The sequence below is a fragment of the Sapajus apella genome, unplaced genomic scaffold (genome assembly GCF_009761245.1).
Source record: "Sapajus apella isolate SASKATOON/1434 unplaced genomic scaffold, GSC_monkey_1.0 scaffold22, whole genome shotgun sequence".
In the NCBI taxonomy this organism is placed as follows: Eukaryota; Metazoa; Chordata; class Mammalia; order Primates; family Cebidae; genus Sapajus; species Sapajus apella.
This window is the reverse complement of record NW_022436962.1, coordinates 26288423-26301524: the sequence shown is the minus strand read 5'-3', so window position 1 is coordinate 26301524 and position 13102 is coordinate 26288423. Positions and strand designations below refer to the sequence as shown.

At 40.4% G+C, this 13102-nt stretch overlaps 1 protein-coding gene across 6 annotated transcripts in view; it reads left to right on the top strand.

Annotated features, from left to right (window-relative positions):
- The window catches only part of NVL (nuclear VCP like), a 97363-nt gene that overhangs the window by 26320 nt on the left and 57941 nt on the right, over window positions 1-13102 (top strand). For all 6 annotated transcript variants that reach the window (XR_004272265.1, XM_032289374.1, XM_032289375.1 and 3 more), the window contains 5 exons: window positions 655-789; window positions 3534-3635; window positions 7899-8016; window positions 9808-9952; window positions 12752-13001. Coding sequence is in view for 5 of the 6 variants with exons in the window: in XM_032289374.1 (XP_032145265.1) it covers window positions 655-789; window positions 3534-3635; window positions 7899-8016; window positions 9808-9952; window positions 12752-13001 (750 nt within the window). In the remaining variant the exon portion in view is untranslated. The remainder of the gene's footprint in view (window positions 1-654; window positions 790-3533; window positions 3636-7898; window positions 8017-9807; window positions 9953-12751; window positions 13002-13102) is intronic.

The following is a 13102-nucleotide window of genomic DNA, read 5'->3' as shown; positions in this document are numbered from 1 at the left end:
TTTGAGACGGAGTTTCGCTCTTGTTACCCAGGCTGGAGTGCAATGGCGCGATCTCGGCTCACCGCAACCTCCGCCTCCTGGGTTCAGGCGATTCTCCTGCCTCAACCTCCTGAGTAGCTGGGATTACAGGTACGCGCCACCATGCCCAGCTGATTTTTTGTATTTTTAGTAGAGACGGGGTTTCACCATGTTGACCAGGATGGTCTCGATCTCTTGACCTCGTGATCCACCCACCTCGGCCTCCCAAAGTGCTGGGATTACAGGCTTGAGCCACCGCGCCGGCCTGATCTCGATCTCTTGACCTCGTGATCCACCCGCCTTGGCCTCCCAAAGTGCTGGGATTACAGGCTTGAGCCACCGCGCCCGGCCCAGTAACTTTATTTTTAATGCCTACTCTTTTCCATCTGCCATGCTAGTTACTCTGCATTACATCCTCAAGGTAGATAATGTCACAGCTTAGGAAATAGAAGCTTCTTGGAGAGGTTAGGGCTGAAATCACACAGTAGGTACCAGAGCCAGGATTCAAACTCTGTTCTAAGTCTAAAGTATATATTCTCCCTACCTACTCCATTTCACTGCTCCAAAAAATAGGACATTTCATTCTACTTTGATTCTTCTGTTTTGAAAGACGTCTTTATGCTTATCCTCTGCCAGGAGGTCTGCAAGATGCTCATTCACATGCGTCACCCAGAGGTGTACCACCACCTGGGCGTCGTGCCCCCTCGTGGAGTTCTCCTTCATGGGCCACCAGGCTGTGGAAAGACGTTACTTGCACATGCAATTGCTGGGGTGAGGATTGCTGACACTTGTTTGCTTTTGCTGTTTTTGTTGTTATTATTTGTTTTTGTTTTTTTCTTTTTTGTCAACTTAAACCAGACCTGGCATTCTTCAGGAAGAGAATATAGTCATTGGAACTGATCCCTTTGTTATCATGCTGGTATTCTTTGTGGCATTTATTCATTTAGTTTATTTTTTGCTTCTCACAAGCAACTTGAGGAATTTATTTTTAATGTATGTAATTGTATATGGCAACAGTTAGGTAGAAAATAAAATAACCCAGTTTCAAACAAACCTTTTTATTAACACATAGGTTACATTTTAGTTACTTTGCTTTTCCTTTAGCCCAATAGTTATTTTGTTTTATTTATTTTTTTAAGACAGAGTTTCACTGTCGCCCAGGCTGGAGTGCAGTGGTGCAATCATGGCTCACTACAGCATCAACCTTCCAGGCTCAAGTGGTCCTTCCACCTCAGCCTCCCAAGTAGTGGAACTGCAAACACACCACCACACACAGCTAATGTTTTTGGGTGTTTTTTTTTTTTTGTAGAGACGGAATCCCCCTATGTTGCCTAGGCTGGTCTTAAACTCCTGGCCTCAAGCAGTCCTCCTCAGTCTCCCAGAATGCTGGGATTACAGGCATGGGCCACTGCACCTGCCCTCCCAGTGGTTCTTCAGAGCAGTAAAATAAGAAAACTAGGGTTATATTACTTTTCATACAGCTAAATTTATTCAGAATTTCTATTTAGAGTTATGTTTTTATACTTTTTAGTTTTAAAATAATTCTTTCTAAAATGGTAATAATAGATATTTATTTTGTAAAATTAAGTTAGCAATCTTATTTTAGCCCTCTCAGATTTTTCAGAAACTGTATTAGGCAGTAATGTAAAATATCTGAGTAACTTCAATTAGAAAAATAGCATGCTGGCCGGGCATGGTGACTCATGTCTGTAATCCCAGCACTTTGGGAGGCCAAGGCAGGCAGATCACCTGAGGTCAGGAGTTTGACACCAGCCTGACCAACATAAAGAAACCCATTCTACTAAAAATACAAAATTAGCCAGGCGTGGTGGCGCATGCCTATAATCCCAACTACTTGGGAGGGTGAGGCAGGAGAATCACTTGAACCTGGGAGGCAGAATTTGCCATGAGCCAAGATCGCACCATTGTACTTCAGCCTGGGCAACAAGAGCAAAACTCCATCTCAAAAAAAAAAAAAAAGAAAGAAAGAAAGAAAAATAGCATGCTGTACCAAGCACTAATACAATAATGTTCTATTAAAAAAAATCATTTGTAAAGGGAGACTTGAATGGTTTGCTTCATTTTTGTTGAGTAATTCTATGACATCGCCACTGCATGCCAGACTTTGGAATATGTATTAAGTACGACAATTCTAGTTCTAATATGAGAGAGACATTGAACAGTCATTGATATAAACAAATGCTGTACATAGTAACAACTGTAATAAGTGGAAGACAATACAAGAAGTGCAAAATGCTATGTGGTATGTTGGGATTCCCAAATTAGAGTTGGATTCAACGAAGATACGGTTGAGAAAGTGAAATTTCAAGCACGGGAATGGGACAACAGTAGTGTCTCTTCTTTTTTTTTGGACAGATTCTCATTCTCTTGCCTAGGCTGAGTGCAGTGGCATGATCACAGCTCACTGCAGCATCGACCTCTCAGGCTCAGGTGATTCTCCTGCCTCAGCCTTGCAAGTAGCTGGGACTGCAGGCATGCATTAGCATGCCCGGCTAATTTATTGTTTTTTATAGAGATGGGGTCTCACTGTGTTGCCCAGGCTGGTCTCAAACTCCTGGACGTAAGCACTCCTCCCACCTGGACCTCCCAAAGTGCTGCGATTACAGGCAGGGGCCTCCACGCCTGTTCTCTTCTTAAAGAGTCTCCCTCCTCTGACTAATAACTGGCTACTCTCTGGGTTAGAATTTGGAGAAATACTAGCAGGATGCATGGGAAACATCTGTGTCACAACCCTTGCCATTTTCTCCTCAGCAGTTGGGTAAGAATTGTTTTGATAGGCCAGGCATGGTGGCTCACTCCTATAACCCCAGCACTTTGGGAGGCTGAAGTAGGAGGATTGCCTGAGGCTAGGATTTTTAGACTAGCCTGGGCAACATAGTGAGACACAGTCTCAACAAAACAAAACAAAGAATTGCTTTGGCTCAGCCCTAAGTGGGGGATGACATATATATCTCTTGAGAGTCAAGAGCCTTTATTCAGAAAAGATAATAGAATTTTATAGTGATGTGTATAAAATAAAAAGATGATAGTGTCCACTTAAACGTGTTTGCATAAAACCATTGATTTTTTTTTTTTTTTTAACGGAGTTTCACCCTTGTTGCTCAGGCTGGAGTGCAATGGCGTGATCTTGGCTCACCATAGCTTCCTGCCTCAGCCTCCCATGTAGCTGGGATTACAGGCATGCACCACCACACCCGGCCAATTTTGTATTTTTAGTAGAAACGGGGTTTCTCCATGTTGGTCAGGCTGGTCTTGAACTCCTGACCTCAGGTGATCCACCCACCTTGGCCTCCCAAAGTGCTGGGATTACAGATGTCAGCCACTGCGCCCGGCCAAAACCATTGATTTTTAAATAGTGTTTTTCACTGGGCCAACATAAAAAGATGAAGTTCCTCTGGAAACTAGCTATTTAAAAAATTTGAGGAGACTGGATAAAGAAAAAGTAGGAAAATTAAAATTTGAATATTTGGTTATCCTTTTATGTGTCTGCATAGGAACTTGACCTGCCAATTTTGAAAGTGGCTGCTCCAGAGATTGTGTCTGGAGTATCCGGAGAGTCTGAGCAGAAGCTGAGAGAACTATTCGAGCAAGCTGTGGTGAGTCAGTTAATGACTAACGCCAGGTGGTCAGACGCTCCCAGCTTATGTTAAAGATCCTGCTTTTTCTGATGCTAGTATTTGTTAACCCACTCACTAGCCATTCTTTTGTTAAATAAACATGGTAATTTGTTATGCATGATGGCTAAATATTCAAAGTAGATTTAGTGATACCAGCTGTTGGATAAGTAACCCTTTTCATTTAAAATCAAACATAAATTTAATTGGTTAGAAATTCTGTGCTGTCATACCCTGTAGTCATATGTTGAAAGTATATTATCCTTATGATATTTTCCACTCACTTTTACTTTCCTCAAGTTTGGCCTAAAAACTTGTAAGCAATGTAAAAATTATCATTTAGGATATTATAAAAGCAACCATAAAAATGGCAGAATAAATTATCATTCCTTACTAGTAAATTAGGGTAATAATAATACCCAAATCTCATGTGGCTGAGAGTGTTAAATGAGAGACTTCTTTTTTTTTTTTTTTTTTTTTTTTTTTGAGACAGAGTTGCTCTGTCGCTAGGTTGCAGTTATCTTGGCTCACTGCAACCTCCACCTCCTGGGTTCAAGCAGTTCTCCTGCCTCAGCCTCCCAAGTAGCTGGGACTACTGGCACGCATCACCACGCCCAGCTAATTTTTGTATTTTAGTAGAGACGGGGTTTGACCATGTTGGCCAGGATGGTCTCGATCTCTTGATCTTGTGATCCACCCGCCTCGGCCTCCCAAAGTGGTGGGATTACAGGCGTGAGCCACCACACCCAGCCTAATGAGAGACTTCTTATAAAACCTTTGATATGGTACCCTGCACACAGCACAAGCCCTGTAAATATTAGCTGTAAATTATTTACACTTGAGCAAATATCACCACTGTGTTTAAAAAATGGTAAAAAGTTTAATTTTATGTCATTGTTAGCACTGACAATATATAGTAGCTGATGAATATCCGATACAACTGCTAGAAGCCTATGTGAAATTAGAAGAGAAATTTAAGCAGTAATTGAGAAAAAAAATTTTTAATAACAAGAATAGGTAGTCCATCTACTAGGTTATAGTATGGGCTGGCATAGAAAGAGGTGTGGGCAACACTAGGAGGATGAAGAGAAAAAGGGTGGAAAGGCAGGGTGGAAAACAAAGCTAAACTCTTTCAGGTGCTACCTGTTTTCCAAAACTTGGTCGATTCCATTGTTAAATTGGCATGCATAGCCAGAGACAAGGAGTAAATTTTGTGTGTATGGTAAACACAATGATCCGTAAAGGTAACAGACAAATGGCATCTTTAGGTTGTTGGTTCTGTGTTTAAAGCTCTCACTAAACCAGTACTGGGCCAGTAAAGTACCTCACAGTAGCTGCCCAGTAAATATGTGGCTTAGCACCCCACCTTTCCTGGTTCTCTCTTCCCTAATGAGTACAGGAAAGCATGTGGAAAAGAGAGCAAAAAGGTGAAATCCAATCAAGTGATACTTTGTTGAAAACTGTGCTTTCTTTAGGCCACATTCCAATGACCATCATTTATTTTTTTCCCCCCGTTCAACTTTCCAGGTCACTGACAAGTACTGATGTGCTTGTTTTCTGACACTGTTGGTCTCTGTAATTTTACTCTTTTCTAACTGGATTATGTGTCTAGCAGTCATAGGCGTCTTTTGCAAACATTGTCATAAGGATGATTAGGGAAGAGAGCCAGCTACTGATAGGCTAAATATCTTTCCCTTTAAAATGTGGTGGTTCCCATGGTTTTGAGATGCCTTAAGCGAGGCTGACAGCCTTACTTAGCATAATCACTGTCACTCCTAACCATTGAGTAACTGATTGAGTAAAGTGATTTAGATTATGAATGTAGATATTTTTCAATTTTTTTCATTTTAACTGATCCTTATCTCTTTTGTAGTAAAATATATATAACAGAATTTACCATTTTTTTAAGTTTTTGTAAATTATTTCATTTCTTTCATGATGATTTAGAGGGACCAATACAGATATTTCAGAAATAATACCTGGCAGTTTTCTAACCAGTTGAGTAATTTGTTGCACAATAAGCCACCTCACATCTTTCAGCAAGAAATACATTAAATTTGAATAGTAAAGGCACTACACAATGAATTAGGACACAATTTAAATTTGTTTTAAACGTTTCTTTGGGGAAGAGGACACTACACTTCTATTCAATGAAAAGAAACATTTTTACAGTCCAGAGGTCTTTTATTTTTTAACACCTGTTATACCATGAATTCATAGGGAAGAGGATCCAGCAGCTCAGGCTCCTTCCTATTGCTTCTCACAGAGTGCACTTCTCTGGGTAGAGCAAGCTGGCGCTTTCCCCTTGGTTTCCTTTCTCTGATCATTTTCCTTCACACGTTTCAGAAAGCTATCTCTGCTCTTAGAGTGCTTAATGTGCTCAGTACACACACTGATTCTCTTGACAAGAATCTTGCCCTTAACTTGTTTCTTTACAACAATGCCAGCAGCATCTTGGGTAATATTATAGACTCTTGTGTTTTGCAGTGGTAACACTAGTGGGGCATTCCTTTTTGAACAGTACCCATTCCCTTGATGTCTACCATATCTCCCTCCTTCCTTCCTTCCTTCCTTCCTTCATTTTTTCCTTCCTTCCTTCCTTCCTTCCTCCCTCCCTCCCTCCCTCCCTCCCTCCCTTCTTCCCTTCCTCCCTTTCCTTCCCTTACTTCCTTTCCCTCCCTCCCTCCCATCCTTCCTTTCCTTCCCTTCCTTCCTTTCCCTCCCTCCCTTCCTACCTCCCTCCGTTCCTCCCTTCCTTCCTTTCCCTCCCTCCCTCCCTTTCTTTCTTCCTTCCTTTCTTTTTGACAGACTCTCATTCTGTTGCCCAGGCTGAAGTGCATTGGCACAATCTTGGTGGAGTGCAGTGGCATGATCTCAGCTCACTGCAACCTCTGCCTTCTTGGTTCAAATTATTCTTCTGCCTCAGCCTCCCTAGTAGCTGGAATTACAGACATGTACCACCACATACAGCCAATTTTTATATGTTTAGTAGAGACAGGGTTTCTCCACGTTGGCCAGGCTGGTCTTGAGCTCCTGACCTCTGGTGATCCACCCTCCATGGCCTCCCAAAATGCTGGGATTACAGGCGTGAGCCACGGCGCCCAGCCTACAATATCTCATTTCTTATAGATTCGCATATATATAGCCAAAGGAACAGCTCTGTGTTTTCTGAAAGACCTAGAGAATATCAGGTGCCTCTCCTCTTTCCCTTTGTGTTCATCATTTTGGTGAATTACTGGAAGATGGCAGTTCCAGCTGAAAAGGCCATTTTAACATTTCTAAGTGTACAATTCTGTGGCATTAAGTACATTCACATTGTTGTGTAATCATTACCGCCATCCATTTCCAGAGCGTCTTCAGGTTCCCAAACAGTAACTCCCCATTCATCTCTCCCACCAGTCCCTGGTCACCACCACCATTCTACTTTTTGTCTCAATGAATTTGACCACTCTTGGTAGCTGATTGTTACATCTTAATTTATTCTTTCTGAACGCTATCTAGTTTATTTCTTAAAAACAAAACAAAACTGGAGGTGATCATTACACTGATGTATTAGAACTTTACCATCCTTTCTTTATTCAACGTAGTCTTTAAAATAAGCTTCTGGTACTTTTCAGTGTGGATGCTGAGAAAGTTCTGGAGATGGATAGTGGTAACGTTTACACAACAGTCTGAAAGTATTTAATGCGACTAAACTATATACCCAAAGTGGTTAGAATGGTAAATTTTGTGTATATTTTACCACACATTTTTTAAAAAGCTTCTGGTCCTTCTCAAATTTCCTCTTATAGCAAATCATGGAGAAAGACTTGGAAATTTTTATGTTGGTAGAAACCCTCCTAACGTTTCTCGTAAGCTTGGGTTTGCTAATTTAAAGTTTATAAACTTGTTTTTAATTTTTTTTGTGCATATGCTTATTCAAAATCATTGTTTCTATTTCATAGCATAGCAAATGTGACTAATTTACAAAAGAATTTCAGTAGATTTATCACAAAACATGCATTGATGAAGACACTATAAGTGTGTTGCCCTCTCAGCAGTCTCTACTATGTACTTTTAAGCATCTTGGTTCTTTTAAGTCAGATAAAAATCAGAAGTAATACATGTGAACTGCCTTCTTTAGGGTTATTCTTTTGGCAAATGATCCTTGAACTTTAAGATTTTCCAAAAAATGTATATGCTTAACTGTGCTTTAGTATAGGTGATGTATTTATGGTTGTCTTTATGTGATATTTTTATTTCCAGTCAAATGCACCATGTATCATTTTCATTGATGAAATTGATGCTATCACACCCAAAAGAGAAGTTGCTTCAAAAGATATGGAACGAAGAATTGTAGCCCAACTCCTAACCTGCATGGATGGTCAGTTTAAAATAATGAATTCATTTTAAGATAATAAATGTTTTAAAATAGTATAATTAATACATAAAGATATAAAATATTCAAATAGTAAATATCAAATAGTGTGGAAAAAAAAAAAGTCATACTGGGCACAGTGGCTCACACCTATAATCCCAACACTTCAGGAGGCTAAAGGAGGAGGATTGCTTGAGCCTAGTAGTTTGAGGCCATCCTGGGCAACATGGCAACACCCCACCTCTAAAAATAAATAAAAAGAAATAGCACATATTTTGTGTACACAAGAAAATTTAAGTACATATTTTATGTTTTTGCATTACCAGGTTGTAGGTTGCTTCTTCTGATTGCTTGGTTGATTGATGGATTGATTGATGAGATAGAGTGTTGCTCTGTCACCCAGGCTGGAATGCAGTGACATAATCATATCTCACTGCAGCCTTGACCTCCTGGGCTCAAGTTATCCTCCCATGTAAGCCTCCCAAGTAGTTGGGACCCCAAGTGTGCACCACCATGCCTGGCATTTTTTTTTTTCTTTGAGACAGAGTCTCACTCTGTCACCTAGGCTGGAGTGCAATGGCATGATCTCACCTCGCTGCAACCTCCGTCTGCTGGGTTCAAATGATTCTCCTGCTTCACCTCCCAAGTAGCTGGGATTATAGGTGCATGCCACTACACCTGGCTAATTTTTATATTTTTAGTAGAGACAGGGATTTGTCATGTTGGCCAGGCTGGTCTCAAACTCCTAGCCTCAGGTGATCCACCGCCGTCAGCCTTCCAAAGTGCTGGGATCACAGGCATGAGCCACTATGCCCAGGATCTTTTGTTCGTTTGTTTTTGTTTTTTTTTTTTAAAGACAGGATCTCGCTATGTTGCCCAGGCTTGTCTCAAACTCCTGGGCTCAAGCGATCTTTCTGCTCAGCCTCCCAAAGTGCTGGGATTCTGTTTTATTTTTATCTAAAATTTTCTTACCATGTCTCTTAGGCCTGTATTATGAGAAAAGCTTTTATGGCTCCCTACTGGCTAAAGGACACACTGTATAAACTCCTCATGATTTAATTAGCATCTTACTACCTTCTTGTTACCTGTGAGATAGAATAACCTCAGACTCCTTGCTGTTCAGTCCTGGTTCAGTTGAGAGAAATAATACTTAAGAAAGATAAGATTTAAGCCCTCAGTTTTGCCCATTCCTAGAAATGCATCCCTAGGTTAAGCCAGAACAGCTGAAGACTCTTTTGTATTCCCCTGCTCGAATTAAAAGTTTTATCAGTCCGTTCTGAGACACAGACTCCTGCATCCTCCCAGCCTTCCTGTTGTTGTCCTGCTCACCTTGCCTGGATGTGCCATGCATGCTTGACCCTCTGTGCTTTTACTGATCTCTTTCTTCTACGTAGAATTCCACTAACCTGTATATCTGCTTATTAAAATTCTGTTTACACTTCAAGCCCTTTCTGAAATGTTACCACTTCCATGGACCCTCCCTTATTCCTCAGTTGGAATTCATCATGTCTTTTCTTACATCTGTTATTATACTTCACAAACTGTGTCCTATGCCATTTTTTTATTTACACACTCGGTGTTTCTCAATAGATTGTGAACTGTTGAGGACAGAGTTTGTATTTTATTTATCCTCCTCACACCTGTTACATATTTGACATTTAATAAATATTGGTTTTATATGTATGTTGCTGTCAAAATCTGTGATACCTTCTCTTTAACCATGAAATGATGTCTGAAAGCATTATTGCCCTCCATATCAAGTACTTTGTTCACCACTCCTTCTCTATCTCTTACTAGATCTGAATAATGTGGCTGCTACAGCCCAGGTCCTAGTTATTGGAGCTACTAATCGACCAGACTCATTAGACCCTGCTTTGAGACGTGCTGGAAGGTTCGACCGAGAAATATGCCTAGGTATCCCAGATGAAGCATCCAGGGAAAGGTATATTATAGCATGAAGTTTGTATACCACTAAGTCATCTTAACTGAATGCTTTGAAAGTAAGAAATACCATGTAGCCTTTTCTTTCTCTCCCATTTTCTTTCTTTTTGTGCCAGTTAAACTGATTTGAAAAAGGAGAAGCCCACATTAAGAAAACCACTTATGACCGGGTGCAGTGGCTCACACCTATAATCCCAGCACTTTGGGAGGCTGAGGCAGGTGGATCTTGAGGCCAGGAGTTCAAGACCATTTAAGCCTGGCCAAGATGGTGAAACCCCGTCTCTACTAAAAAATACAAAAATTAGCAGGGCTTGGTGGTGCACACCTGCAATCCCAGCTACTCAGGAGGCTGAGGAAGAGAATTGCTTGAACCCGGGAGGCAGAGGTTGCAGTGAGCTGAGATTGTGCCAATTCACTCCAGCCTGGGTGACAGGGTGAGACTCTGTCTCAAAAAAAAAAAAAAAAAAGCCATTTATGCCTAGGTGCAGTGGCTCATGCCTGTAGTCCCAACACTTTGGGAGGCCAAGGCAGGAGGATCATTTGAGGCCAGGAGTTTGAGCCTGGGGAACATAGCGCTACCCTGTCTCTACAGAAAATAAAATTAGCTGGGTACACACCTATAGTCCAACTACTTAGGAGGCTGAAGCACAGGAGGATTGCTTAAGCCCACGAGTTCGAGGCTACGGTAAGCTATGATTGTACCGCTGCGCTCCAACCTGGGTGACAGAGGTAGGCCCCACCTCTGTAAAAAAGAAGGAAACAATTTACTCATCAGTAGGATAATTTTTTTGGGTTGTTTTTTCAGAAGCAATAATGGACTTAGGTATCCATACTCATTTGTCTGGTCTGAATTAACAACGGATTGCTTTCTTTAGTTGGCTGACCAGGTTAGCAGCAATGTCTGGAGCTATGGAATACAGCAGTGCCACCTGGTCCACATATAGGTTAAATGTGAGTACTATGGTGTGGACAGTCAGACTTGCAGAAAGAAAAAAAAAATCTGAGTACCCTTATTGCATATTGCACTAACCTGCCTGAGACCACAGGTTCTGTGACCAGTAATGAAATGGCAGCCAGAAAGTTGAAAGCTGTTTGCTGCAGCACCAGCCTTTCCTAGTAATTGAGCAAATGAGTAATGTCCGTAGAGCAAATAAACATCCACCAATAACCCGAAATATAACTTCATAAGCAAGACTGTCTACCGCACTGTTGAGGCGGTAGAGTAGAAATCTAGTTAAGAAATGTTGTGAAATATTAGACCATATGCAGTGGCTCACCACCTATAGTCCTAGCACGTTGGGAGGCTGAGGTGGGCGCATCACCTGAAGTCATGAGTTTGAGACCAGCCTGGTGAACATGGCAAAACCCTGTCTAAATTTGCGTAGTAGCAAATTGTGTGTGTCTTTTGGAAATAGTTCTTTAGTGAAGTTTTCTTAATTCCCATTATTCAGAGTATCAAAGTGAAATTTTTAAAAAATTGTCAGTAATGTTTATCTGCTTCTATTCTGCTCACTCACTTACATGGTCCCAAATGATTTTTCTATCATTTATTCTTTATTAGCTTGACATTTGAAAATATTAGTGTTCTTTACAAATTTATTAATTTCAAAATACGTTTGTTTGTCCAAGTTAGTTTATAATATCAAAATATGTAAATAAGAATTAACATTCATTGGGCAGTAACTATGGATCAGCCACTGTTTTATGTGCTTTGCATGTATTCATTTTTAGCAATAACCCTCTGAATAAGTGCTACTATAATATAGATTTACTAAATGAAGAAACTGAAGCACAAAGATTAAGTAACTGGCCCAGATTACAAAGGGTAATAGAGCCGGTATTCAAACTTTTGCAGTTTGGCTTCAGACCTTTCATCCTGAATATCTATTTTTTTTTTTTTTTTTTTCCAGATGGAGTCTTGCTCTGTCACCCAGGCTGGAATGCAGTGGCACAATCTTGGCTCACGGCAACCTCTGTCTCCCATATAGCTGGGATTACGAGTGCCCACCACCATGCCCAGCTAATTTTTGTATGTTTAGTTGAGATGGGGTTTTGCCTGGTTGGCCAGGCTGATCTCAAACTCTTGACCTCAGGTGATCTGCCTGCCTCAGCCTCCCAAAGTGCTGGGATTGTCGCTATAAGCTACCACACCTGGCTTCATCCTGAATATCTTTACTGCTTTTAAGTTTTAATTTAGTAGGTCTTATCAGAAATTGTTCAAGGTATTCCTTTAATAACAATTATCTAGAAGTCCAGATTTTTATAGATACCATGTTGCCAGTTAGGTTGAACAAAATTTTTCACATGTATAGTACAGGGGATGAACAATAGGTAAAGATAAATTTGGAGAAGTAACTGTCCTAATATAAAATAGGAAGTATATGGCAAGATAATTTTCAATGATGAAGAGAATTAATGGTTTGTGTCAATGTGGGGGCTTTTATTTCTGGTAGATATCCATTTAATCTACTCTAAAAGTACGCTCATAAGTTATTTACCTCATTTCCCCTGTAATGTTGTAAATACTTAAAGGCAAAATATTTTTTTAAAATTCTATGTATTCCTCACGGCACTTAGTATGGCTCCTAACAAAGCAGATATTTACCATGACCCTTTCTGGAATAAGATAGGGCATGTAATAATGACTTAGCATTTGTTGAGTGAATGAACTATTTGTTCTTGTATAGTATCCATTTTAATATCATTGGCAGAGGTGAAGGACTTCAAATAAATATATTTGGTGACTTGTTTTTAGTATTAGATTAAGAATCTGAAATTTTTTTCTCTGTCTTTTCTGCAGAATACTTCAAACATTGTGCAGAAAACTGAGGCTTCCTCAAGCTTTTGATTTCTGTAACTTAGCACACCTAACTCCAGGCTTTGTTGGTGCTGATCTGATGGCACTGTGCCGAGAGGCAGCAATGTGTGCAGTCAATAGAGTCTTAATGAAGCTACAGGAACAGCAGAAGAAAGATCCTGAAATGGAAGATTTGCCATCTAAAGGAGTCCAGGAGGAAAGGCTGGGAACTGAGCCCGCTTCTGAAACACAGGTGTTTTCTCTAAAGGCACCTTAAGCTGTCCTTTTAATGTTCTTTGTGTTATCTTACATTGAAGCAGGGGTCAATATAGTTGAGGTTTATTATTTCCTGTT